The sequence below is a fragment of the Tamandua tetradactyla genome, chromosome 13 (genome assembly GCF_023851605.1).
Source record: "Tamandua tetradactyla isolate mTamTet1 chromosome 13, mTamTet1.pri, whole genome shotgun sequence".
Lineage (NCBI taxonomy): Eukaryota > Metazoa > Chordata > Mammalia > Pilosa > Myrmecophagidae > Tamandua > Tamandua tetradactyla.
In genome coordinates this window covers 86,466,925-86,490,369 of record NC_135339.1, presented here as the reverse complement: position 1 = coordinate 86,490,369, position 23,445 = coordinate 86,466,925, and the positions used below count along the sequence as shown (strand labels likewise).

Here is a 23,445-nt window from a genome sequence, read left to right as displayed (position 1 = left end):
CCTTCCCTGAGGATTAGAGGCCAGGAAACAGCAACAACATAGTTCCAATATTTGGGGGCTGACTTTCTAATCATAAATTGCAAAGGACGTGTCTGACCCAAAAGAATACAGTAGGCATTTTTATGTGTTAGGTAAAGTGTATGTTGCACTCACTAACAGAATTCTGTATGTAAGTTCGTCAAAAGAGATGTACAGGAATAATCGTAGAAGCACTATTCATGATAGTCTAAACTGGAAATTACTCAAATGTTCAATGGCAATAAAATGGATAAATTGTGATTTATGCTCACAGTAGAATACTAGAAAGAAGTGAGAATGAATAAATTCCAATTACAGGCAATAATATGAATTGTCAAAGATAAAACTGTCTTAGACAAAATGGACAAAGGCTGTTTATTCATAAATTTGTGGCAAATTTCACCATTCAGCAGGGGTTTAAAGGTATTAGAAAGAAAATTTTCTTCAAGTGAATGAGGGCGTATTTGGGATAGCCTCTGATTTGTGGGTATTCCATTAGGGTGGGATTTTCTGGAAGTGAGACTATCTAATTGGTCTTCAGGTGCTTTGGGCAGTGCTTGGTTGCTGCATGGGGCCAAGTGAGCACTTTGAGGACATTTCAAAAGAGGAAGATTTTCTTAGTGTTATAGGCAGAGGGTTTTCTGTGATGGGCCATTTCCTGAAATAAGTAAGAGTTGGAGGAGTGTTTTTTGTAGTCCTTACTTGGGTGGGAGAGGCTGCATCTCAAAAGTATAGCTTAGTGAAAGAAATCATGTACAAAAGAGTATGCACTGCAACACTTCATTTATATGAAAGTTAAGCTAGATCAAAGGAATCTACAGCGTTAGAAATCAAGGTAGTGGTTCTCCTTATGAGTGTTGTAAGCCTGGAAGGGAAGTGAAGAAAGCTGTTAATGTTGCTTCTTTGGTTCTGGTTGCTTGAAAATGGGTCCGTGGCTCCCTGTTGCCTGTGCTGTGAAAGTTCATTGAGCTGAATATCTGTCACCTGTGCCCTTTTCGGCATGCATATTGTTCTTCAACAAAACATTATTCTTCAATAAAATATCATGTTGGGCATTTATTTTAAAGTTAGATTTGTATTTTGCCCCCAGGAGTTGTTCTCAGAAACCTGGTCAGAGATGTAAATACAGCCCACTGAACCTGTACTAAGCTATTTACATTTTTATCAACCTAGACATTTTATCTGAGCTTCAGATCCACTGATCTCACTGTGCCCGAGTTCTAGGTGACTCATGGGACCCTGAAGCTCAACAGGACTAAAATGGAATCCAAGAGAAGCCTTCCCCAAAGCAGCTGTTAATGCGGGTGCCACTTTCCCAGTCTTCTAAGGTCAGAAGCCTGGGGGGGGGGGTGTCCTTGACTTCAGCCTCCCCCTCCTGCTTCCACCCTACCCAAGTCCATCATCTGGACCTCCTCAATAGCCCTGAAAATCAATCTGCCCACTTGTCTCCACCCGACAAGTCCAGGCATCTGTCCTGTCCTGGCTGGGCTTGTGGAGCAGCCTTCTAACAGGATGACCTGTAGCTGTTTTTGCACCCTCTAGTCTAGCCTCTATCTTCCCTGGAAAATGGCTAAGAAGAAGTCTGAACAGCATTGTTTGAGGCTCCAGGGGAATGCATTTTTATTTCTAACTAGGTGTTTCAGTTTACTAAAGCTGCCAGAATGCAATATGTAAGAAATGGATTGGCTTTCTCAATGGGGATTTATTAGCTTACAAATTTTCAGTTCTAAGACCATGAAAATGTCCAAATTAAGGTATCAAGAGGGAGATACCTTCTCTGAGGAAAGGCTGGTGGCATCTGGGGTTCCCGTGCCACATGGAAAGGCACATGGTGATGTCTGCTGGCCCTTCTCTCCTCGTTTCTGGTTTCAACTGCTCTTTCGGCTTCTGTGGGTCCTTGTTTGCTTCTCTGGGGCTTTCCTCTAAACTCTCTCTCTGTTTCTGCCTTTTATCCTCTCATAAAGGGCACCAGTCAAGGATTAAGACCCACTTGAAATGGTTTGGTCAAATCTCAATTGAGACAACCAAACCAAAGTGTTCTGTCCACAATAGGTCTGTACCCACAGGGACGTATTAAAAGGACATGGCCTTTTCTGGGGCACATAACAGCTCCTGGCTACCACACTTGGTTATTTAGAATGCTTCTCAGAGCACAAAGCATAGATATGCATGGCCAGGGATCTTTCTGAAATACAAGTCTGATTGCATCTCTCCTTTGCTGAAATGGCTCGGCACAGGAAGTCCCAGCAAGCTCTGCCTGCTCTCCTCCATCTCTCTTCCACAACTCCTGGCTGCTCTTCCCTGCCCTCCTGTCCTGCAGGACCTCAGCCTGCTTTCACATCCTCCAAAGGGACTGTGGTCTCTCCTTCCTCCTTCTGTGAGACAGGTGCTTATTCTCCAGTGGGGGGATAAAGACACTACCAGATAATTGCAGAAAAGAGCATTTCATTGCAAGCAGAATTGAACTATGACAGAAAGGAGCATATCACAAAAGAATTTGGCTTGACTGGAGGTTTAGAACAGCTTTTCTGGCAAGTGGTGCTGAGTGTGAACAACCTAGAGGCAGACGGGAGAGAGGAAAGGAGTAGTCCAGATAGAAGAGTATGTGCTAAGGCCCTGAGGCATGAGAAAGTATAATCAGTAGAGGAAATTGAAAGAAGGAGCAGAGAAAACAAGAGATAAGCAAGGCTCTTGTAGAACATGATAAGGATTTTGGTCTTTAGTACTAAAATAAGAGTGATAATATTTCATCAAAAAATTTAAGCCTCTGACTACAAGATAGGTGGGGACAGGGGACGGTTTATATTCCTGGGGACCAATAGGAGGTGACTGTAATAGACCTGGCCCAAGAAAATGAGCTGGGGTCATGGCAGTGGGAATGTAGAGGCCCTGGGCAGATTCTAGAAAGATGTGGGAGGTTAAAATGGACAGAACTGGGGATGGAATCAATATGGGAAGGGGGAAGGAAAGTGAGATGCCATGTAGTTTTCCCTGAGTCTGGGAGTTTGGTCCCCCTGAGTGGATGTAGTGCCTTTCCTGGGGCAGTGACACTGAGTACCATTTTGGGGTTGGGTGGGAGAAATGAGTCCGTTGGCTTGGGCGGGGTGTATCTGAGATGTCTCTGAAACATAACTGGAGCCTCCGATTCAGTGGACGGAAGGGCATGAGGCCCGTCTGCAGTTCAGGAGAGAGGCCTAAGTCCTGTGGACTTTGAATTCCCATACAAATATGAGTGGTGGGTTTGTCCGTAGTTATTTATTACGTTAAATTTGAGAAATTGTTACTTGGCTCTCATCTCCTTTATTTTTTCTCCTTTCCCTTGGAAAATTACTTTTTAAAAAAAAATTTTTTTTTATTGACAAAGCAATGGACAAACATGAACATTCTTAACATATGAACATTCCATACTTGGTGTACAATCAGTGGCTCACAATATCATCACACAGTTGTGTATTCATCACCATGATCATTTCTTAGAACATTTGCATCACTCCAGAAAAAGAAATAAAAAGAAAAAAGAAAAACCTCATACATGTCACACCCCTTCCCCCTCATTGACCACTAGTATTTCCATCTACCCAATATATTTTAACCTTTGTTCCCCCTATTTTTTTTTCCTGTACCCCTTACCACTCCCTTTCATTGTGTAGAATTACTTTTGCTTTTTCTCTTTACCTTTCTCTTATTGTGGATGTGCCTTTTCTGGCTGAGGGGTTTCCTGAACCAGAAACTGCCTTGCTGGATCATCCTTGGGAGTTATCAGCAGAAAAAGAGACAGCAATGCGAACTGTAGTTACAAGTCATTTGGAAATTATTTGACTCTGGGAAACAGGTTGCTATTTTGGGTGAGGATAATTTTCCAGTGCAGAGGATACGAGCTGCCACCGAGGTGCTTTTCAAAAGGCATGTTTAATGCATCTGGATCTGCTACTGTGGCTCAAGCTGGTAATCCTCAGGGAAGGAATGTGTTGTTTGATAGATTCCAGCTTCTAGCAGGTATTCAGACAAAGCTGGTGGGAAGGTGAGAGAGGAGAAATGAGAAGGTGGGAGATGAGTGTTTACTTCCAAGCATGTAGAAAACCACCTCAGGATAATTTTCATGACAGGTCAGCCAGATGGACCAGAATTAATAGAACCTGCTGGTCTTTCGAAATAAACTTTGCTAGACAGTATCACAAATTGGAATATATGTGAATCCAGGGTCCAAGGAGATTTCATAGTAGGAAAAGGTTTCGACAGGAATTTTCTAAAAGGCTAATAAGCTGGTGCTTAGTTCCAGTGTTTTAAAACTTAACAATTAGGGATGCTCAGGAAGCACATTTCTATGTTGCTTAAAATTTAATATTATTAGAAAAATGAGGCAGAGGGGGAAAAAAGTGTTTTCCACAGGAAGGCTCCTGCCCCCCCACCCCCAGCCTATCAAATTGACCTCTACTGCTGGGAATCCAAATTCTGACTGTATTACCCTTAGCAGTCTCTGTGCAGTAGAACATGGTGGGAGGCTGGCTTCAGATCCAGCCATCATTGGATTCTTCTTGGGCAGAGATTGTCTAGATAGCTGCAACAGACAAGAAGAAATACAGTGCCCTCTTAGAGACTCAACTGCTACTTTTGAGTCTTAGGAGGACTTAGCTAATTACATTTCTGAACTAGTTTTCCAAATGAAATTTCTAGACCCATTTGTTACCTTTATGGGGATTACTTTGCCATGTGAGACTCCATTCAGCTGTTACTGTGTAATTTATATTCAATGAATGACTATAAATGTTCAATATAAACAAGTATGTTAAGTACAGTTGATCCTCATTCTTTGCAGATTCCTTATTTCTGAATTTTCCCATTGCTAAAATTTATTTGTAATCCGCAAATCAGTGGTTAGAACTTTTGTGGTTATTAATAGACATGCACAGAGCAATGAAAATTTCCGTTCTCCCAATGCGCATGCTCCCAGCCAAAGTCCAACAAGGTGATGCGCTGCCTTCTTTTTTCAGTGCTCATATGGTAGACAAGTCTCCTTTCCGCCGTATATTTAGTGTCATGTTCTTTTGCATTTTTGTGCTTTGTGTTGGCAATTTTGCTGATTAAGATGGCTCCCAAGCATGGTCCTGAAGTGCTGTCTGATGTCTCTACGTGCAAGTAGGCTGTGACGAGCCTGATGGAGAAAATGCCACGTACTAGATAAGCTTCTTTCAAGGATGAGTTATAGGGCTGTTGGCCATGAGTTCAATGACAATGAATCAGCAATATATACTAAATAAGAGACATGCATGAACAATGTTACATATTGATTGGCTGATGAAAATGAAATGACCAGAGGCTCTTAGGAACATAAGCCTATATTTCTTCCAGGAGTAGTGTTTTAGTATCCATTAATTCAATGTCCATGGAAACTTTATAACTACTCTACCACAAATTACAGGAATTGACTGTATTTATATTTTTTATGTGTCTGGCCAAAAAATTTTTTTTAACGTGGGTGGGCACTGGAAAATGAACCCAGGTCTCTGGCATGGCAGGTGACAACTCTGCCACTGAGCCATTTTGCCCGCCCTTGACCAGCATTTTCTGCTTATTGTCAGACATTGTCCTAAGTGTGTTATGTGCTCACATCAGTTCTTTTAGGTTAGCACTCATTATTCCCATTTTTAAGATGGAAAATAGTGGCATAGATGGGTTAGTTATCTGGCCATGGTTGTACAGCTGATAAGGCCAGGTTTGACCCAGTGCTGTCTACCTTTGCCACCTATTCTCCTTATGTCAACACCTCTGCATGGGACAGGTAAGTTGTAAATTATGTTGTTCCAATAATGTTTTTTTTCTCTTAGGAGTGACTGGGTGACATCCTATAAAGTCATGGTGAGCAATGACAGCCATACATGGGTCACTGTTCAAAATGGATCTGGAGACATGGTGAGTCTTTCCTTCCCTCTAACCATGCCCTTGGGGCCTAGCTGTGGAGCCCTGCAGAGGAAGGAATGTGTGTCCGGCCAGTTTTTGCTGATGCTGTGTCAGCTCAAACCAACCATGGGAATCTGATGGAAGATGATTTTCCCTTCCAAGCCCTGAAGCTCAGCACCAAATGGCCCTTACATTTGGGGCTGATGTAAAACTCATCTTTTGCTCCTATCAGGGAGCTGCTGGGATGCAGCCTTCTACACAGATCACCCATTGACCCTCTAAGGCATATGGCACAGAGAGTTTGGGGTCCCTCATAGCGATTCAATTTTAGTCATTTTCTAACTTCTGCTGATGACTCTAAGTTCTAACTTTAAGATTAGCTCCAGGTTAACCAGTTCTTGTCCTGCCACTCTCTTATTCAGAGTCTCATGTACATATTCTTAACTGCAGCCTCCTCTTTCAACCTTTTTCCTCATTCTCACCCCACATGCACAGTTCCATATTCTGGGAAAAAAAATGGACCTGTTGATTTTCTTCCTCCATCTTGGTGCATCTTTACCCACTGCTGTTCCTTTCCTTTAAAACCCCTCCGATCTCTGCAGATCCAACTAATTTTCCTTCAAGGTCAATTCAAAAGGCACCTGCTCCCAGAAGCTTTGCTTGATCCCCTCCTTCCTCTGAAATCCCACAGCCCTGTGGCTGTCTCTTTGCTACTGCACTAATGGATATCTCCTACTGCATGTAAGTATCTCCCCTGCACATGCCAGATGGGGCTTCCTGAGGGCGGGGTCAAGACCAACTCACCTTCACTTTCCCCTCAATGGCCAGCAGATGTCAGATGCCCCTCAGTAAGGTCTTATAGAGTGAGAGGGTGGCTGGCTCTTTTATCCCTTGTTAGCTCTGAAAGATTCTCCTTTTTTTTCCCTTGGGCATTGATAGATATTTGAAGGCAACAGTGAGAAGGAGATCCCCGTTCTTAATGAGCTGCCGGTGCCCATGGTGGCCCGCTATATTCGCATCAACCCACAGTCCTGGTTTGATAACGGGAGCATCTGTATGAGGATGGAGATTCTTGGCTGCCCTTTACCAGGTGAGTCCTCACTCTTACTTCCATGGGGACCAGTGTGCGGCCAAGGCAAATGGAAGAAAGCAAACAATAGCAATATGCATGTCTATTGGAGAATGTTTTAATTAGGTGTGTGATTCGTGGTCCTACCAGCACTGCCTGGGGAAGCTACCACCAGCTCTGATGTGGTATATGTACTGTGCCATGTCTACAGCCACTCTTGCTGGGAATTGACGTTGACTCTATTTTCAAAGCATATTTAATGTCACGTAATTGTTTTTCTCTCAATCCTGCAATCTCCATGATCTGGCCTTGCCAGTCTTGGATGTTCAGAACACAAACCCTTTATTGCTCAGAAAGATGGCTGTGTCTGCCAGCCTCCGTGCCCTCGCCCTGGACTCACACCAGACAGATCCTTTTAATATACGTATTTGTACTTACTAGATTATGAACCTTTCTTCACGTCCTTAAGACTGTTAGAAATCATGTTTTATGGATGCCTTCTATTCCACTTATGAGCAGAACCCCATGTTTTCATCTGTCCTTTAGAGTTAGTAGTTCAGTTGAGCCAATATTTTGAACCTATAAACAACTCAACAATGAACATCTTTATTTCTATGTCCTCGAATGTGTCCATGATTATTTTCTTAAGTTAGGTTCTGATCAGTGGAATTGCTGATGCAAAAGGTGTGCTCATGTTTGGAGCTGATACAGAGAGAAGGTCGATTTAGGATTTGGTCCCCTTTTATTAGTCCTGGAATTGCAATCACAGGTTGGCCTGCCTGCCGCACGGGGCCAGCTGGAGCTTTCCCAAGCACAGCTGGTCTGTAGGCACAGAGGCTGGCAGGCTTCTCCAAGAAGGTGATTGATGGGCTCTGGGCCTCTTTGGGCCAGGCCAGGTTCCTTGCTCTCCAGTTCGCTCCATGGTACTCAGCCTGCTGGCTTTAAAGGGCAGGGTCGTCATTTCTTTCTGCAGGCAGGAATTCATCTGCTGTTGGTAAAGGGCAAAGGGCGGCCTGGGAGAGTCTCATGAAATAAATATTTTCCTGTGAAGTTATTCTTTGTGTGTGTGTGTTTGAAGATAAGTCCCGGGGGCCATTTAAACACAAAGACAGAGTTAACATTGTGAAATCTGGATAGGTTTCAAGTATGGACTCGGAACGGTTCTATTTTCCACCCCCTAAATAGTTAGGGCCGTTTTTCTTCTAGAGGTTATTTGGCCAGTCTGCCCGGAGAGAAGCTGGCATTTGGCGCACGCCTCCTGCTGCTGGCGCTCACCTCTCAGGGCCCAGGGGCAGCTCAGGGGCCTCCAGTCCCTGAAGGTATCTTTGAGCCTCGCTCATTGCCTTGCAACCTGTTCCATTTCTTTGTGAAAGTTAATGAGGCCAAACACCCAAGACGGTCTAACCCAGTCGTCCTCCGAAACCCGAGGTGACCTTGTGCTCTAAATGCGAGCAGCCCCGAGTCTGTTTTTCCTGGAACTTGTTTATGAAAAATTCATTTACCTCTCTTTCTGCTTCTCTGTGCTCTGTCCTTTTCATTTCTTACCATCATCCTGTGAACCGTCCAGCGGGGGCTGAGGAGGGCAGTCGTTCTTTTTTAAGACTTCATAAATAATGTTTCCAGAAATATTTGAACTGCAAATTGAATTGCCACATACCACAGCCTGTTCACAAGGTTTTTAAGGTTCAAAAGTAAAGGAAAATTCTCTTCCCCCAATTTGAACTGACTTGTCCATTTTGGACTAAAGTTCTACCCTTATTAGAAGGTGGGGTGCACTTCTTAAGATAAATTTTAGATCATCACATCCATTTTCAGGCATTTTGCTGTTGCAAACAGAACTGCAATGTATGCCACCGCTAAGGGCCCCCTGACCTCTGGACATGCTTCCCCTACAAGGCCACAGGGTTGTGGCCAGGGTCCTGGGCTGGGGGATGGCGGTGCTCGAGTCCCTGGTGCTACCCAGGACTTTGTGTTCAGAGTGTTCCTTTGGCTGCTTTGGGGGAAGTGGTCACTCCCAAGCCCCCGAGCTCCTGGCGACCAGGGCTGAATGACATTCTCCCTGTACACGGCACTGATGTGTGCCGGGGTGTCCCTGGATTCGGCTCAGAAGATCTAGGGATGAGCTGCACAGAGGTCAGCGGGAAGGAGCTGGCTCTCCATCCAGCATGGAGTCGCTGCTGAAGGGTGCTGCCCAGAAATCTGCTCCGGGGCTGCCCACGTTAGCTGAAATGCTCAATCTCCTTTCTCCGAATCTATGCTCCCAGCCCATGTTAATTAGTTCACAAAATATTGAAAAAATGGTTTTAATTGTCAGACCACGACCTGACTTCTGTCTTGCTGCACTGTAATAATGCCTCAGTCAACTCCACGCCCTCTCCTAAGTATGGATAAATGTGGGGTGGGGTGGGCTCTTGCTCTGTTTCATCTCCAGACTCCAAGGATGATGGATGGAAGGAAGAGAAGACCTTTCATTCTTCTCATCCCCATGATTCCTCCACTGGTTTCCTTTTCTGTCTTCCCTGGGTAGTGTGCAGGCACTTGCCACCCTCTGACAGGACTAAATCTCTGCTTTTCTGGGAAGAAGAATGCCACGGCCTCACTCTCAAGTCTCCCCCACCCCGTGCAGGGGATTCTGGGGTTTAAGGTTGAGAGAGCAGATCACATGGGGAAGCACAGATTTTCCTCCTGCCTCGTTTCAAACTCCAGGTTTGGGGTCAGCTGCCTAACAAAGTCCACCCCACAGCCTGGTTCACAAAGGTGTGTGGGCCTCTCCCAGCAGGCTTTGTGTGGGGCACGGCACAGCTCACAGGCTCAGAGATGGCGTAAGATATCATAATTATCCTCAAACCTGAGGAGGTGGTTTTAAATTAACCACCCCCTTCACGCTCCCCTCTATCTCATTCTGCCATGGAAATGGGATAACAAATCACAGCATGAGTTGAGTCCCCATTCAGCGGTCTCTGGGCCCTAGAAAGCTTATCTTTTTCATAACTAGCCTTTCCCAAATGACTTGCTATTCATTTCCATTCATTCGTTTACTCACTCATTCATTCACACGGCAAGCATTTTTGGCGCAGCTGTTCCGAGGCGGGCTCCAGGCATTTGGAGATAAGTAGGTCGCCGTCGCTTCTCCTGGTGCTCTGACAGTTTAATAAGGGGACATGCCTGCCCCTGTTGGGCATCTCCACCCCCTGCCCCCAATGGGGTGCCTCTTAACTCAGGAGGGACCAAACTCTGATGGCCACAGCCTGTACTCCCAGCAGCAGAAGGCAGCTTGCCCTTACTGAGTTTAAATAAATGTGCACTTTCTCTTCTCAGTGCAAGTGCCCAGTGTTGATTATCTTGGCAGGCTGTAAAAACAGCAGGACCTTTGAAAACATTCCTTCCCAACAGCTCCTCCTGTCACTCAGATGGCAAATTGGCCCCATGGTTGTCGAGAGAACCACTGTCAGCCAGGAAATCAGAGGATTTTCCTGGACTTGGGGAGCATGCAGAGCTTTGTGATGTTAAGCCATGAAGGCAGCATGGAACGGTGGCGTGTGTCAACAAGCATGTGTTGGGATGTGCACCCCATTGGAGCCACGGGAAGCTAGAGGGCTGCTTTTGCTGACAGTAATTATCCATGTTCAAGACCGGCTCTCCCTGGAGGCCGTGGCCCCCTTGTTTCTCCTGGTTCTCTTGGTTTTGCACTAGAGGAAACGCTTTGTCATGAGAATAATTGAATGAAGCCTGGGCGGGTAGGCTTTGGTGCTCGGCTTGCCCAAGCACCATGGTACCAGAGTCCTCTGTGCCCAGGGTCTGTGCTTGGAGATGTCAGGGGTCATGGGGGGCCAGGGGGCCAAAGAGGGGGGTCATTTGCTATGTAGGTAGCAAATGATCATCAAAGATCATCAAAGATCTGCCTTCTCCTTGGTCCTTGGAGAGCACTTCAAGGCCAGTGATATATATACATAAATATATTTAATTGAAGTGAAGTTCATATAAGCTACAAGTAGCCTTTTTAAAGTGTTGACATTAAGGACATTCACACTCCTGGGCATCTGCCACTTCCACCTGGTTTTAGGACTTTCTGAAAATGTTTTTATTGGGTGGTGCGACAGAGACTCAGTGGCAGAATTCTCTCCTGCCATGCCAGAGACCTGAGTTCAATTCTCGGTGCCTGCCTATGCCAAAAAAAAAAAAAAAAAAAGTTTTATTGAGATATATCACACATATATGCCCCATCCAATATATACGATCAGTGGCTCATAATATCATGACATAGTTGTATATTCATCACCAGGATCATTTTTAGGACATTTGCATCACTCCAGAAAAAGAAATAAAAAGAAAAATGAAAGACTCATACATCCCATACCTCTTACCCCTCTCTCTCATTGACCATTAGTATTTCAATCTACCCAATTTTTACCCCTTATCCACCTCCCCATTATTTATCTATTTTTTGTCCTTATTTTTTTTCCTCATCTGTCCATACCCTGGATAAAGGGAGCATCAGACCCAAGGTTTTCACAATCACATGGTCACATTGTAAAAGCTATACAGTTATGTAGTTGTCTGCAGGAATCCAAGTTACTGGAACACAGTTCAACAGTTGGTTTTAGGACTTTTTAAATCACTCCCTGAAAACCCAATAAGTGATCATTCTTTCTCCCTTCTCCTCCCATACCTTGGTAACTTCCAGCCTGCTCTCTGTCTCTGCAGATTTGCTATTCTGGATATATCATATAAAAGGAATCATCAGGCTAGCAATTCTTGATTGCAGGTGAATCCCTTTACACTAAAGAGAGAGCCTTTTCCTCCTCAAGCTGTGAGCCTCCGCATTTCAAGCAAGGTTTCAAACCCAGAAGCAACAAACGGCTAAGGAAAACAATCTAAGCATCCTAACATTCCCTTTGGAATTCCAGCAATGGGAATCCAGTAATGATCTGGGATTATCCTATTCCTGATAAGTCCTGTGTGGTGAACTGGTGCTGGATTTGGGACCCAGAACCTCCAAGCTGTTTCCAGCCTGGGTAGGGATGAGAGTGGTTTTCAGATTCTGCCATATACCCTGCCTGGCCCACGTGGGGATTCCTTCTCTCCTTTTCCAGTCCTTTTGCTCTTCAGTCTTCATCGTGACTTCCTCCTGGATTCCATTATTACAAAGCTCACAGCCCAGCTGAGTGGGGACTGGCTGTAGCGTCTCCCCACCTCCATGCCGCCCTCATCCCACATCGTCTCCCTTCATTCTCCTTCTGAGCACACGTTCACTGTGCACTAAGGATCTGAGAATATCACATTGTTCAGAGAAGCTGTCGAATACAGGATCAATTTCTGCTTGACCTGCCTGAAGCCAGAGAGAAGGCCCCTAGAGTTAGATATGCCTCTTGTCTCTTTCTCTTTCTCATATTTCCTTCCTGAAACAAACAAATGCAAAAAGAATAACCCAGCCTTTGTCACGCATTACTATAAGTGTCTTTCAAAACTTTTGCTCCTTCCAGGAGCCTTGACAGTGTCCCTGCTATTTGGGTCCTTGCATCTTTTGGCCTTATGTCCCCCTATCTGGCACAGGGTTCGCATGCAGTAGTACATGCTCGGGAAAAGATGGCGTGAAGTCAGCAAAGACCTTAGCTTCAAGGTTAAAAAGGTGACATTTTCATAAATCACTGGGCAATGGCCAAATGTAGTTCATATCTAGCCAAAGATGGAGTCATGGGGTTGTTCTCTCACTTACTCTGGTCATTAAGATAGCAAAACATGAGACTGAGCAATTAATGATGATTTTTTTTTCACCAGAAAACATTTGCATGCATCTAATGTGGTTCTTAACAGCTAAAGGAATCTTCAGCTGTATAATTAAGTTGTCCTGTAAAGAGAGAGATGCTTCCTAGACTTGTTTGCCCTACTTAAGTAGGGCAATCATCCTGATTTGCCTGCCATCAAAAAGGATCCCAGGATATGGGACTTTTAGTTTTAAAACCAGGAAACTCCCAGGTGAACTGGGAGAGGTTAGTCATCTTTGGGTTGGACTATGTCAGAGGTGATGCACTTGATCCTAAAAGCCATGGTTTGGGAGAGCTGTTGATATTTCAGAGTGTTTTCAAAGAAAACTGAGATGATGAGAGCAGTGGAAATCATCATGAGGACAACTGAAGGAACGAGGACACTTAGGTAGGAACAGAGACAACTCAGGAGAAGATGTGGTTCCCTTAAAAATCTGTAGGATCCTCTTATACGAAAGGGAGAGGACTTCGTCACATCATAGTTCAACAGTAGTTCAACAGGGTTAAATTAGGATTGAGTCAGACTTCAGCTCCATCAAGGAAGACCCATAACAGTGAAACAGGCTGCCTGGCTAAGGCGTGAGTGCATGGTCTCCAGAGGGCTCCAGTGAATTTGCGTTTGCATCAGGCATACATTAAAAAAGATTCTTAAAGGGAGATGAAGAGTGGTCCAGGTGATGTAAGGAATTTTTTTTTTATCTGACCATGTCTGAGAAGTAAGAAATAACTAAAATGAGGATGGCTAGGCAGTGTCCGTGGAGCAGTTGGGATCTGTGTGAACCAAGGATGGGCAAGTTCAAGGGGAAGAGGGAGCATCCTTGGGGTGAGGAGGCAGGTGGTTTCAGGGCATAGTCAGTGACTAGTTTGAGCAGAGCAGAATGTTTGGGTAGCTGGGCAGAGGTGCAAGGTTGGAAAGATGGTTTTAGGTTCCATGTGCCCTGCCTGGGTTTGTCTGTCCCCATCATAGCGTGTCCCATAAGGAATCATCTGGTTCTTAGCATCAGTGAAAGATGAAATCAACGGCAGGAGATGAAGCAGGAGACTGGTGGCCCAGAGCTCCATCTGTGAGGATTTAAGGCATTGCACACTGAGTCAGTCAGGATGTGCTGTCTTTCAGATGTCAGAAGCCCTACTCTGATGAGCTGTCAACAAAAGTAAAAAACAAATCTAGGAAATTTGGGGCTCACATATATGAAAATGCCAGGGGTGGATTAGACTCTGGCTTGAGGCAAGAATAAGGCTGGTGTCTCTGGGCCTTGAGGGGGTCAGCGTTCTCCCTTCACTATCTTGCAGCCAGAAGGTGGATTTGGAATACCCCAAACTCCTACCCTTCCATGGGCGCCCCCAGCAGAAAGGGGGCTCCTCCCAAAGCCAGGGAGAGAAGTCCAAATGACCCAGCTTCGGTGATATGGTCATCTGTGAACCAAATGACTGTGGCCAGAGGAAGCGCATTGTGACTGGCTAGACCTGGGTCCCATGTTCACATGCCTGGGAGGGAGGCAGTTCCATCCAAGCCACCAGGAACAGATTTCCCAAGGAGAAAGGGGTTCTTTTCCCGCAGAAGCTGGCAGGCTTGCTGGGTATCAAGGTCTGCTCTGTCTTGGCCAAGTGATTGACCCCGTAGATGCTGGACCTGGTCGGGCAGAACTGTATGGCCCTCATTGAACCTATGGCCTTGGGCTCCTGGTAGCTTCGCAGTAAAACCTTGTGCAATCAGAATGAATGGACACATGAGGAAGTATCTGTTCAAAATGGGGAAGAGTGAAGGTTGTAAAATATACTCCCCTGTGCTTTTGGCACACTTTGTACCCTTAGGCAAATTGTCTTAAGGAAAGAAAGATTTGCCAACCCTCATGACTTAGGGGTCTATATTTTTCTTCAATCCTTTCTAAGAACCTTGAAGACACAAACTGTGTTCAAAGACAAAGAGGGCTTTGAAGTCCTTTGGAAAGGCTACTGGGGCTTCCGTGGTACTGAAAAGCCCTTAGAAAACAGTATGTGAGTAAGTTAAGTGTAAATGAATGCGAAAAATATGCATTATCTTTGCTTTGAAACACATAAGTTTGGAAATCAAAGGGAAGGTGGCCTGCCCAAAGGCATGGTCTGCCTGTACTCCCAGAAGGAAAGTGCTAGAAAAATAATTGGGGGGCCTTTGGCTCATCCTGAGTTGCTTTTGCTTCCATTCTTGGACAAAATGCCATTCTACCCTCCCATACTATTTCTCTTTCAACGACAGTCACTTATTTCTCATAATATTATTAGCAACCCTTTTGTGAATATTAAACACTGTATTTTCTGTGTTTGGGTCTTCTGTCCGTGCTTGTTGGCTTCTTGCATCTGCCTCAGTTCTCCAGGTTGAAACCTATGAGCCCTGGGAAATTCAGCTGTGGCAGCTGTGACTTTTGGGTGTAGGGACCCAGTCACAGCTGATTCAACTGATGGCAGATGTGACTACCATGTGCTGAATACCTTTCCCGGCTGGCAGTGTGATCAGCCCTCTACCCCAGGGCTTCTCTAACATCCATGCCTGTGTATACAGCTGGAGCCTGTTAAACATGGATCGTGCTTCAGGATGTCTATACTGGGAGGCCCCAGTTGATCCATGGGCCACCCTGGGAGAGGCAAGGTCCCTCCTGCAGACAAGGATCATGCAAGAGAAAGGAGTAAAGCTTGCCAGAGGGTTCCTCCTTTGGGGCAGGAAGGCTCCCCACCAAGCACAGGTGGCCGCTGGGGCATGGCCTGAGGCGCCTGGTGCTCCCCATTGCCCACCACTGCCTCTGCCTCCAGAGCTGGCCTTCCAGCCCCTTGGGTGAAATGGATAGTTGACCTGATTCTGACATTGCTCGCCTGGCCCTCAGTTAGTAGGTTCAGCTGTGTAAAGCGAAGGACCATCGGAGATGGCCGGGATTTCTGGCCGCATCGTCCAGCAGAGGACGCTCTTCCTCGTCCCTGCCCGCTCCTTTCTCCTCTGGTGTCCTAGGTTGAATCGTGCCCCCCAGATTGTTATTTTTAGTAACGTGTGTTCCAACTGAGTGGGGTTGGGCCTTAATCCTATTACTAGAGGCTTTAAGAAGAGAAAGACTGTATGAAGAGAAGAGGAACAGAGGCTGGAAGTCAGTGGAACATGAAGGAAAGCCAAGGACCCCCCAAAATGCTGCTGACCCCAGGCGGAAGCAGGCCTTCTAACCTCTGAAGCCGTGAGCCAATAAATTCCCATTGTTAAGCCAATCCATTGTGTGGCATTTGTCTTAGCAGATGGGAAACTAAGACATGTATTGTATAATCAATACATGCTTATAGGAATTGAGTCATTCTTTATAGGTGGGAATTAAGTGAAGAGGTGCCTTTTGCTTCCCCCAGCTCCCAGGCCTCAGAGGTCACCACTGCCAATTTGTTCTGCTAATTCTGGTCAGGCAGCTTCAGCTCCAAAGGACAGAGGGCCCAGCCCACACTGGTAAAGGAATTCCTTATGTCATGTGATTGGAAGTCCCGAGGAAGGCTGGCCTTCAGCTGTGGTCGATCCAGTAGTTACTGATGGTATTGAGGTTTTCTCGGTTCTCTCCCTGGGGGTCATCCATGAAAATCAAAGCGATCCTAAGGACTGCCCCTCGGGTGGCTAGAGGATGGCAGCAGCACCGGCTAGGCAGCATGCTTCTGCGTTTCTATGGCTGGGGGAGAGACTCTTGCTCATGCTCCTCTGTGCTGGCCATGTGATTGATCACTTCGGATCAGCGAAGGTGGCCAGGGCGTGATGTGCTCTGATTCCCTGAGACCAGGCAAGTTAGCCCGCAGGAGTTGGGGACACGAGCCTGCCTCCTAGAAGTGGGGAAAGGGCAGGGACATTTCCAAACAGTGTAGGTCTTCTGTTAGGAAAGCTAGAAGGAGAATGAATGCCAGGTAAGTAGTGAATCGTGCCCACCATATTTCCAAAAGTTTTCATGCACTTGCACGTAATTGGGATATTCATTCATTCATTTAAGGCTGACAGTTTGTCAGGGACATAGATTATCCCCCTTAATAATAACAACACACCAAGGAGGGAGGTTCCGTTATGTTCCCTGTTGTTGGGTGAGGAAACTGAGGCCAAGAGTGCTCGAGCGACTTACCCCAAGTCGTGCAGCGCATAGGTGGAAGAACACGAATTTGAACCCAGACAGTCCGGCTGCGGGGCCCACGCTCCCAACCACTGGGTCCTTCTGATTGGGGGTTGCTTCCCCCAGGCCAGCCCTCTCGCCTCTGTGTGAGCCGTGGGCTGGAGACCGTGCAGTGTTGGGGATGCTCTGCTGTCCCCACAGCGCTTAGTCTGACCCAGTCCCTGAACAGAGGCACTCAAGTCATAGAGCTGTGGGATGCATTCAACAGTCTATTTCTGTTCCTAGATCCTAATAACTATTATCACAGACGGAATGAAATGACCACCACTGATGACCTGGATTTTAAGCATCACAACTACAAGGAAATGCGACAGGTAAGACCCAGATGGCCCAGGCTCCTTCCAGGAGCTTCTCCGAAGAGCAGCGGAACATGTGCACAGAAGCTTTGCTTTTTTATTTTTTGGATGCTTAGGATGCTGTGTTAGGTATAGGAAGTTGAATGATCATTTTGGTTTGCTAAAGACACTAAATGCTTGTAGTTTCAAGGTCAGAATGCCTACTTGAAATTCGGGTGCCTCAAGGAAGGTTCTCTTACTAGCAAATGGCTGAAAAAGAATTTGAACCCAGCCTTTTCTGATTTAAGAGTCTCTGCAGGGGGAGGGGGGACAGGGGGCTGCAGTTGATTTTTTTTTAATTAATTTTTTTTTAAATACCAAAAAACACCAAACAAACGCAAACATTCGTAACTTTTGATCATTCCATTCTACATATATAATCAGTAATTCACAATATCATCGCATAGTTGCATATTCATCATAATGATCATTTCTTGGAATGGAACATTGCTGCAGTTGATTTGAGGGCACTGCTCTGGTGCAGAGTCAAAGAAGAAAAAGGGTCTGGGCTGACGCTGTTAGCAATAGCAGGAAGCATTGCACGGGACCTGCACCAACCAGGGATTGTTCTGAGTAATTTATAAACTTAGTGAGTTCAGTCCTCCTAACAACTTGAGGAGGCTAGGGATGGTTCTTATCCTTATCTTACAAGTGGGGGAAACTGAGTCACAACGATAGTGTATAACACCACCTTTATTATTCAGACCAGTGACTCCCAATTCCGGGGAAATATTAAAATTGCCTGGAAAATGTGTACACATACTTATATCTGCACCTCACCTGAGCCAATTAAAGCAGAATTTCTAGGAGTAGGGCTGGGGTTCCAAATTTTGAAAGCTTTCCATGTGATTCTAATTTGCAGTCAGGTTTGAGAACTACTGGTTGATACCTTTGTAGCACTCAGCATTGTTGGAAGTAACCCAGATGAGCTTTTTCCCGAGATGGAATGCTAAAAACCACATAATTCTGTACAACAGACAGCATTTCTTACCAGGTACAGAAGCGGGAGGGGACCAAACAAAATTAGGACAAGCTAAAACAGCTGATGCGTGGCTTGTTATGAAGTGTTGTTCAGTGCCTGCCCGAGCACGGTGTGAGAAAGTGTGGGGAGGGGCCAGCAGATGAGAAACCCTTAGACATCTAAGAATCTGTTTGAAGAGACAGAACGAACAGCCAGGGAATCATCCTTACTAATTTATTTACAGAGCGAAGATTCACCAAGGGCAACTTAATACGGTTCAGAGTGGGAGCTCCCAGGGGCCAAGTGGAGGAACCAGCAGTCCAGGGAAATGTGGGTGATAGTCTGAGGTCGGAGTAGTTTTAGATGGGGAGCAGAAGGCTCATGCTGCCCCCAGCCCAGGGAATGAGCAGACCCAGCTTGGTCTCCACGTGATTTAACCTGCAATAACTTGTGCAGATTCCAGACACTTGTCAGTGCATACTTGGAGGTGGGAAGTGCTAAAGAAACTGTCTTGCTGTCTGGCTCTTCCGAAATCAAGATAATGTGTTTAGACTTGAGGTCTGCAAATCATCACTCTGCTCTACATTCTCTGGGTGTTTATATGACTGCTCAGCACTCCGTTTTATGGAGCATTTGGATATTAATTCAGATTTGCTCACTGGAGATCTCAGGACATCTTGTTGAGCCCAGGAATTAGACAAGTGTCAACTCAGCTGGGGCAACTAACGTCAAAAGCAGTACATCTAAATGCATTTTAAATGAGCTAACTGCAGAGTCCAGGTAGCTGGTATCTGTAGGTAATTGTCCCGCATGGAGCACAGAGTTCTTCGGACATAGGGAAAGCAGTGGAGTGGGCTGGTGGACATTAGCATGATGAATCATCTGTGCAGCCCCCTCGGGTGGCACTGGGTGACCCCTCTGGGGTCCCACCACCCAGCTAGAACTCCACCGGAGCATCTGTCCATCCCGAAGAGTATTAAAGTGGAAGTGATTTGCCATTTGGCCCGTAGAGATGGACTGAAGACAGCATTTTCACTTGTTTCCCGGATGAAGTCTGCTAGACAACTGTAGGAGCCTTTCTACTTCAAGGAAATAAAAATGTTAGTTTATCCTACTGTTGAAAGAGACATTTGCAACCAACAAAATATGAGAAACAGCAGCAGGTGCAGGAAGTGAGAAGAAAAAATAGAAAACCTTATTGCGTTGTCTGAGGGAAATGATGAGAACACGTGTGACTCTTCTGCGCAGCAAATGTTTTTAGGGCACTGACTTGAAGGCGCCATTCCAGGTCCGGGGGGTGGGGAGGGAGGGAGATGCCTGTGTTATGAGGCAGAGGCAGAAAACTGTGTTGGGAGAGCACTGAAGGCCTGCATTGCATGTGCCACGATGCTCACGTGCCCATTGTCTTCTCCCTTGTCCTGGATAGTAGGGGCAGATACTGTCCGTTTCATCATCAACCTATAATAGGCACTCAATTAAAATGCAGATTTGAGCTTATAACAGTCACGGGGATTGGAGGGAGCGTGACCAGTCTGGTTGACCATGGCTGGGAAGGACTTTGGTGTCAGACAGGGTCAGCTCTCGTCCCCACAGGTGATAGACTTTGGCAGGCAGAGAGGACAGCAGAGCCAAGGTGTGCAGGAAGAAGTGTACAGGCGTGTTTCCAGGATGGCTGGCAGCTGCTGGGAGCAGACGCTGGTCCCGGATGCTGGGGAAAGACCCCTTGACCAAACCTGAGAGTCAGCGGGGTTCCGTGTGTGCAGAGCGGTACCCCAGGGGACCAGTCTGGAGTCACACAGAGATTGGAGAGCATAAGCTGGAGTCTGGGGGGAGCGTGGAGAGGCACATCTGGGGAGGACTGCCCAGTCCCCAGTCACCTATTAGAGGAGTCGGGGCAGGGGGAGGGGAGAGGGATGGGGGACTATCCACAGAGGTTAGGCAGAACGTGGTTTTGAGGAAGCAATGAATGATTTTGGTCTGGGGCGTGATGTTATCAGGTCCCAAGTGCTCAGTAAATACCTGAGGGTAAGTAAAGTGGGGCATGTGAAAAGAAGGTAAGTAATGAAACCTGGGTTGGGAGGTGACCCGTTAGGGCTATTAATTTCCATTTTAGCCAAGGATGGTTAGAGCCTGCCTCCTGATTCCTGCTCGGCCCGGCCCTGGCGTGGGTGATGGGGGCCAGGAAGCCAGAGCCGGGCAGCTGGCCGGCAGGTCCGAGCCAAGCCAATTCCACACCCACGGGGTTCCTTTCCCTCGGAGCTCCCACCCCACTGGAATTCCTTTCCCATTTGACCAGGGGCAGTGTCTCTTTCTCAGGCCACTGAGGAAAGATGATGGAAAAGAACTATGTTTTATAACATTTTAATTCATTGGACAAACGGTTTTATCATCAATCAGATACAAACCAGGAATTTGAAGGCCAATAATCCACAAGCCCCCCCCCCAAAGAATGGTTTTCATTTCCCCCCTTCCCCTCTAGTTCACAGAACTCACGCAGTGTTGATCATTGCATAATTGCAAGGTTGCTCTGCTTCTCAGTTCATATTTGACCATTAGCCATTTTCCATGCTGTCTTCATAATTGTAATTATCATGTCATGGAATGTTCTGGTAAGTTGTATGCATCACCGTTTTCTCAGCTGTTTTCCTGCCTGGGAGCATTTAGGTATTTCCCAACTTTTAATTAATACTGAGAAAATAGAAACCACCCTACAACAAGTATCATCGTGCATATAATTGTACCATTCTATGTGAATAATTTTCTTCTAATATGTTTCCAGAAAATGAATTACTAGAAAAGGAGGCTCTTTTATTCTATCCCCTTTAGTCAGGGAGGGAAGAAGCAGTATGTGGCAAAGTCCATTCCCATTTCAGAGATGTGGAAACAATCTTGAAGAAGTTTCGTGTCTTGCAAGCTTAGGCCCTCTCCAAAAAAATGTTTCCCAATCTCTTTTTAATTATTGTCAACCCAAGGAGCCTTCTTAGACATTTTTTTTTCATAATTGCCCTCCCCATTGTATTAAGTACTGAAGCATAAGATTATGTCAGACAGGGTTGAGGTTTGGAGGACGACAGAACATTGTAATATCTAACATGCTTAAGCCACTATGGTATTTAGGTTCAGGTGTCAGTGTGGCCAGATGAAGGTGCCTAGTTCTATTGCTGTGGACATGAGCCAATGGCATGTGAACATGCTGATTGTATCTGCAGTTGGCTAGGAGGCGTGTCTACTGCAATGAATGATGTTTGATTTAATTGGCTGGTGCTTAAATGAGAGAGCTCAAGGTAGCACAGCCCAAGCAGCTCAGCATATCTCATATCAGCACTTGTAGCTTGTCCCAGGCCTTTGGAGATGCAGAAAGGAATCACCCCAGGGAAAGTTGTTGGAACGCAGAGGCCTGGAGAGAAGGCCAGCAGAGATTGCCTTGTGCCTTCCCATGTAAGAAAGAACCTCAGCTGAAAGTTAGCTGCCTTTCCTCTGAGGAACTATACATTTTTAACTAAATAAATCCCCTTTTATTAAAAACCAATCCATCTGCACTCCGGCAGCTAGCAAACTAGAACAGCCCCCAAAGAATCAATCAGAGGTGATATCATTCCTGTGGAGAATGCATGCTTGTCTAAGGCTACTACAAAATTTTGATTCCTTCTTCCCTCTTTAGTCATCAAGACTCACTTATCACAGAGACCCCAACTCAAAAAAAAATCTGTAACTCTTTCCAGAAATCAATAATAGTTCTCTGTACAAGAAGGAGCTGTGTTTAATGGAGAACTTCATTCCTGGTAAGGTTAACTCCTACCTTGCTGAGTAGAGCAGGACATGTCACTTCCTAGGGCTTTGATGGTGACAGTGGCCACTGGAGAAATGCTTCCTGGCATCTCAGAGGACCTGCTGTGCAGAGAGCTGTGAAGAACCCCATAAAGGAGAAGGGTCTTCAAACACCTGTGTTGTCCTTAAGTGAGGAGAAAGAGGCTTGCACCGTAGCCACACAGTGGCATGTGGCTCTGTTTCTTTTCCCAGCGCTGCGCGATTGGAGGAAGAATGGGACCAGTAGAAGATACTGGGTGGGAGGTTAAAGGATACAGATGTATTCTAGTGACTCATGGACCAAGAGTCAACCCACACTGAGAGTCTGTATCCATGGCTACTTTGTGCAACCCAGGAAAAATATTTGTCTTCTTTCAGTGTCAAGGTCATAATTGGTAGTCCTGGCAGCAATTTCTTCTGCAGCTAATTGAAAAGGGGAAAGGGACCAGCTATTAGATGAACTAGATGACAGCCGGGCATGCCAAATGCTTTCCATTAGTTCTCTATTTGACTCCTGAGTCTGCAGAACTTTCAGTTGACCAGAAAGCAGAAGAGTGCTGTGTGCTCAGGATGTGTCCATATCATACTGGTGGCCAAGAGTGATTGAGCAGTCCGCAGAGACTAGTACTCAAGGCCCCAAGGAAATGGTGTGTATGCTGTAGGCATCTCTCGAGAGGGTTCCAGATTGCAGCAGACCAAGCCCAGCTGCCTAGATGTGCTGGTTCCGATTGCTTTATTGCATCTTCATGGATGGACGTGAGTGTCAGAAGACTCCTCAGAGTCCAAAGTCCTGCTGCAGTTGGCCCCAGCTTGGCAACCCAGCACAGATCACTCAGTGTCTAGCTACAGAATGGACACATCTGCCTTACCCACCTCACCTGATTGTCATGTTGAGGAGAGTCCGTAGAGAAGTAGAATATATTTCAGCTGCTGTTTTCACTATCCCTGTCATTCTTAATGAATTTCTAACACAGGGCACTACTTACATGTGACTCTTCTTCAGCCCTGCAACAGGCACCCCTTCTGGTGCAGAAGCTTCATTTTTCATATCTTCCAATGTCAAGGTCATGATCTGTAGCCCTGGTAGCAGTATCTCCTGCAGCTAATTGAAAAGGGGAAGGAGGATAACCAATAGAGGGAGTAAATGGCAGCCGGGCTTGCCCCACATGTCGTTTCTCCATTGATGGTTTTGCCCTCTTGTGAACAGGAGTCCGTGATAGCCAGCCTTCTCCCTCCTAACTATTGTAGCCCAAAGGGGGTGATCGTAAAGGGAAGTGTGTTTCCCCCACTCCCCAAGAGCAGAGGGAGAGTTAGACCCTGAATTCCTGACCTCAGCCACAGCCGGAGCACCTGAGAGGTGTGTCGGCAAAGCAAAGCAGTGGCAGCAAGAAATCTCTCCAGCACTTTAGGAATGTTCATTTGTGCTCCTGAAACCCAC

General features: G+C 46.0%; 1 protein-coding gene and 1 long non-coding RNA gene across 2 annotated transcripts in view; one reads left to right on the top strand and one right to left on the bottom strand.

Annotated features, from left to right (window-relative positions):
- CPXM2 (carboxypeptidase X, M14 family member 2) overlaps positions 1 to 23,445 on the top strand; it is a 133,322-nt gene that overhangs the window by 77,976 nt on the left and 31,901 nt on the right. The window contains exons 5-7 of the mRNA XM_077126333.1: positions 5,844 to 5,928; positions 6,856 to 7,006; positions 17,130 to 17,218. Of these exons, the coding sequence (XP_076982448.1) occupies positions 5,844 to 5,928; positions 6,856 to 7,006; positions 17,130 to 17,218 (325 nt within the window). The remainder of the gene's footprint in view (positions 1 to 5,843; positions 5,929 to 6,855; positions 7,007 to 17,129; positions 17,219 to 23,445) is intronic.
- LOC143654413 (uncharacterized) lies at positions 3,688 to 22,746 on the bottom strand. The gene is made up of 4 exons (XR_013161800.1): positions 22,000 to 22,746; positions 20,694 to 20,850; positions 4,484 to 4,576; positions 3,688 to 4,028 (listed from the first exon to the last, which is right to left on the bottom strand). It is a non-coding gene; the product is annotated as an uncharacterized LOC143654413 (long non-coding RNA).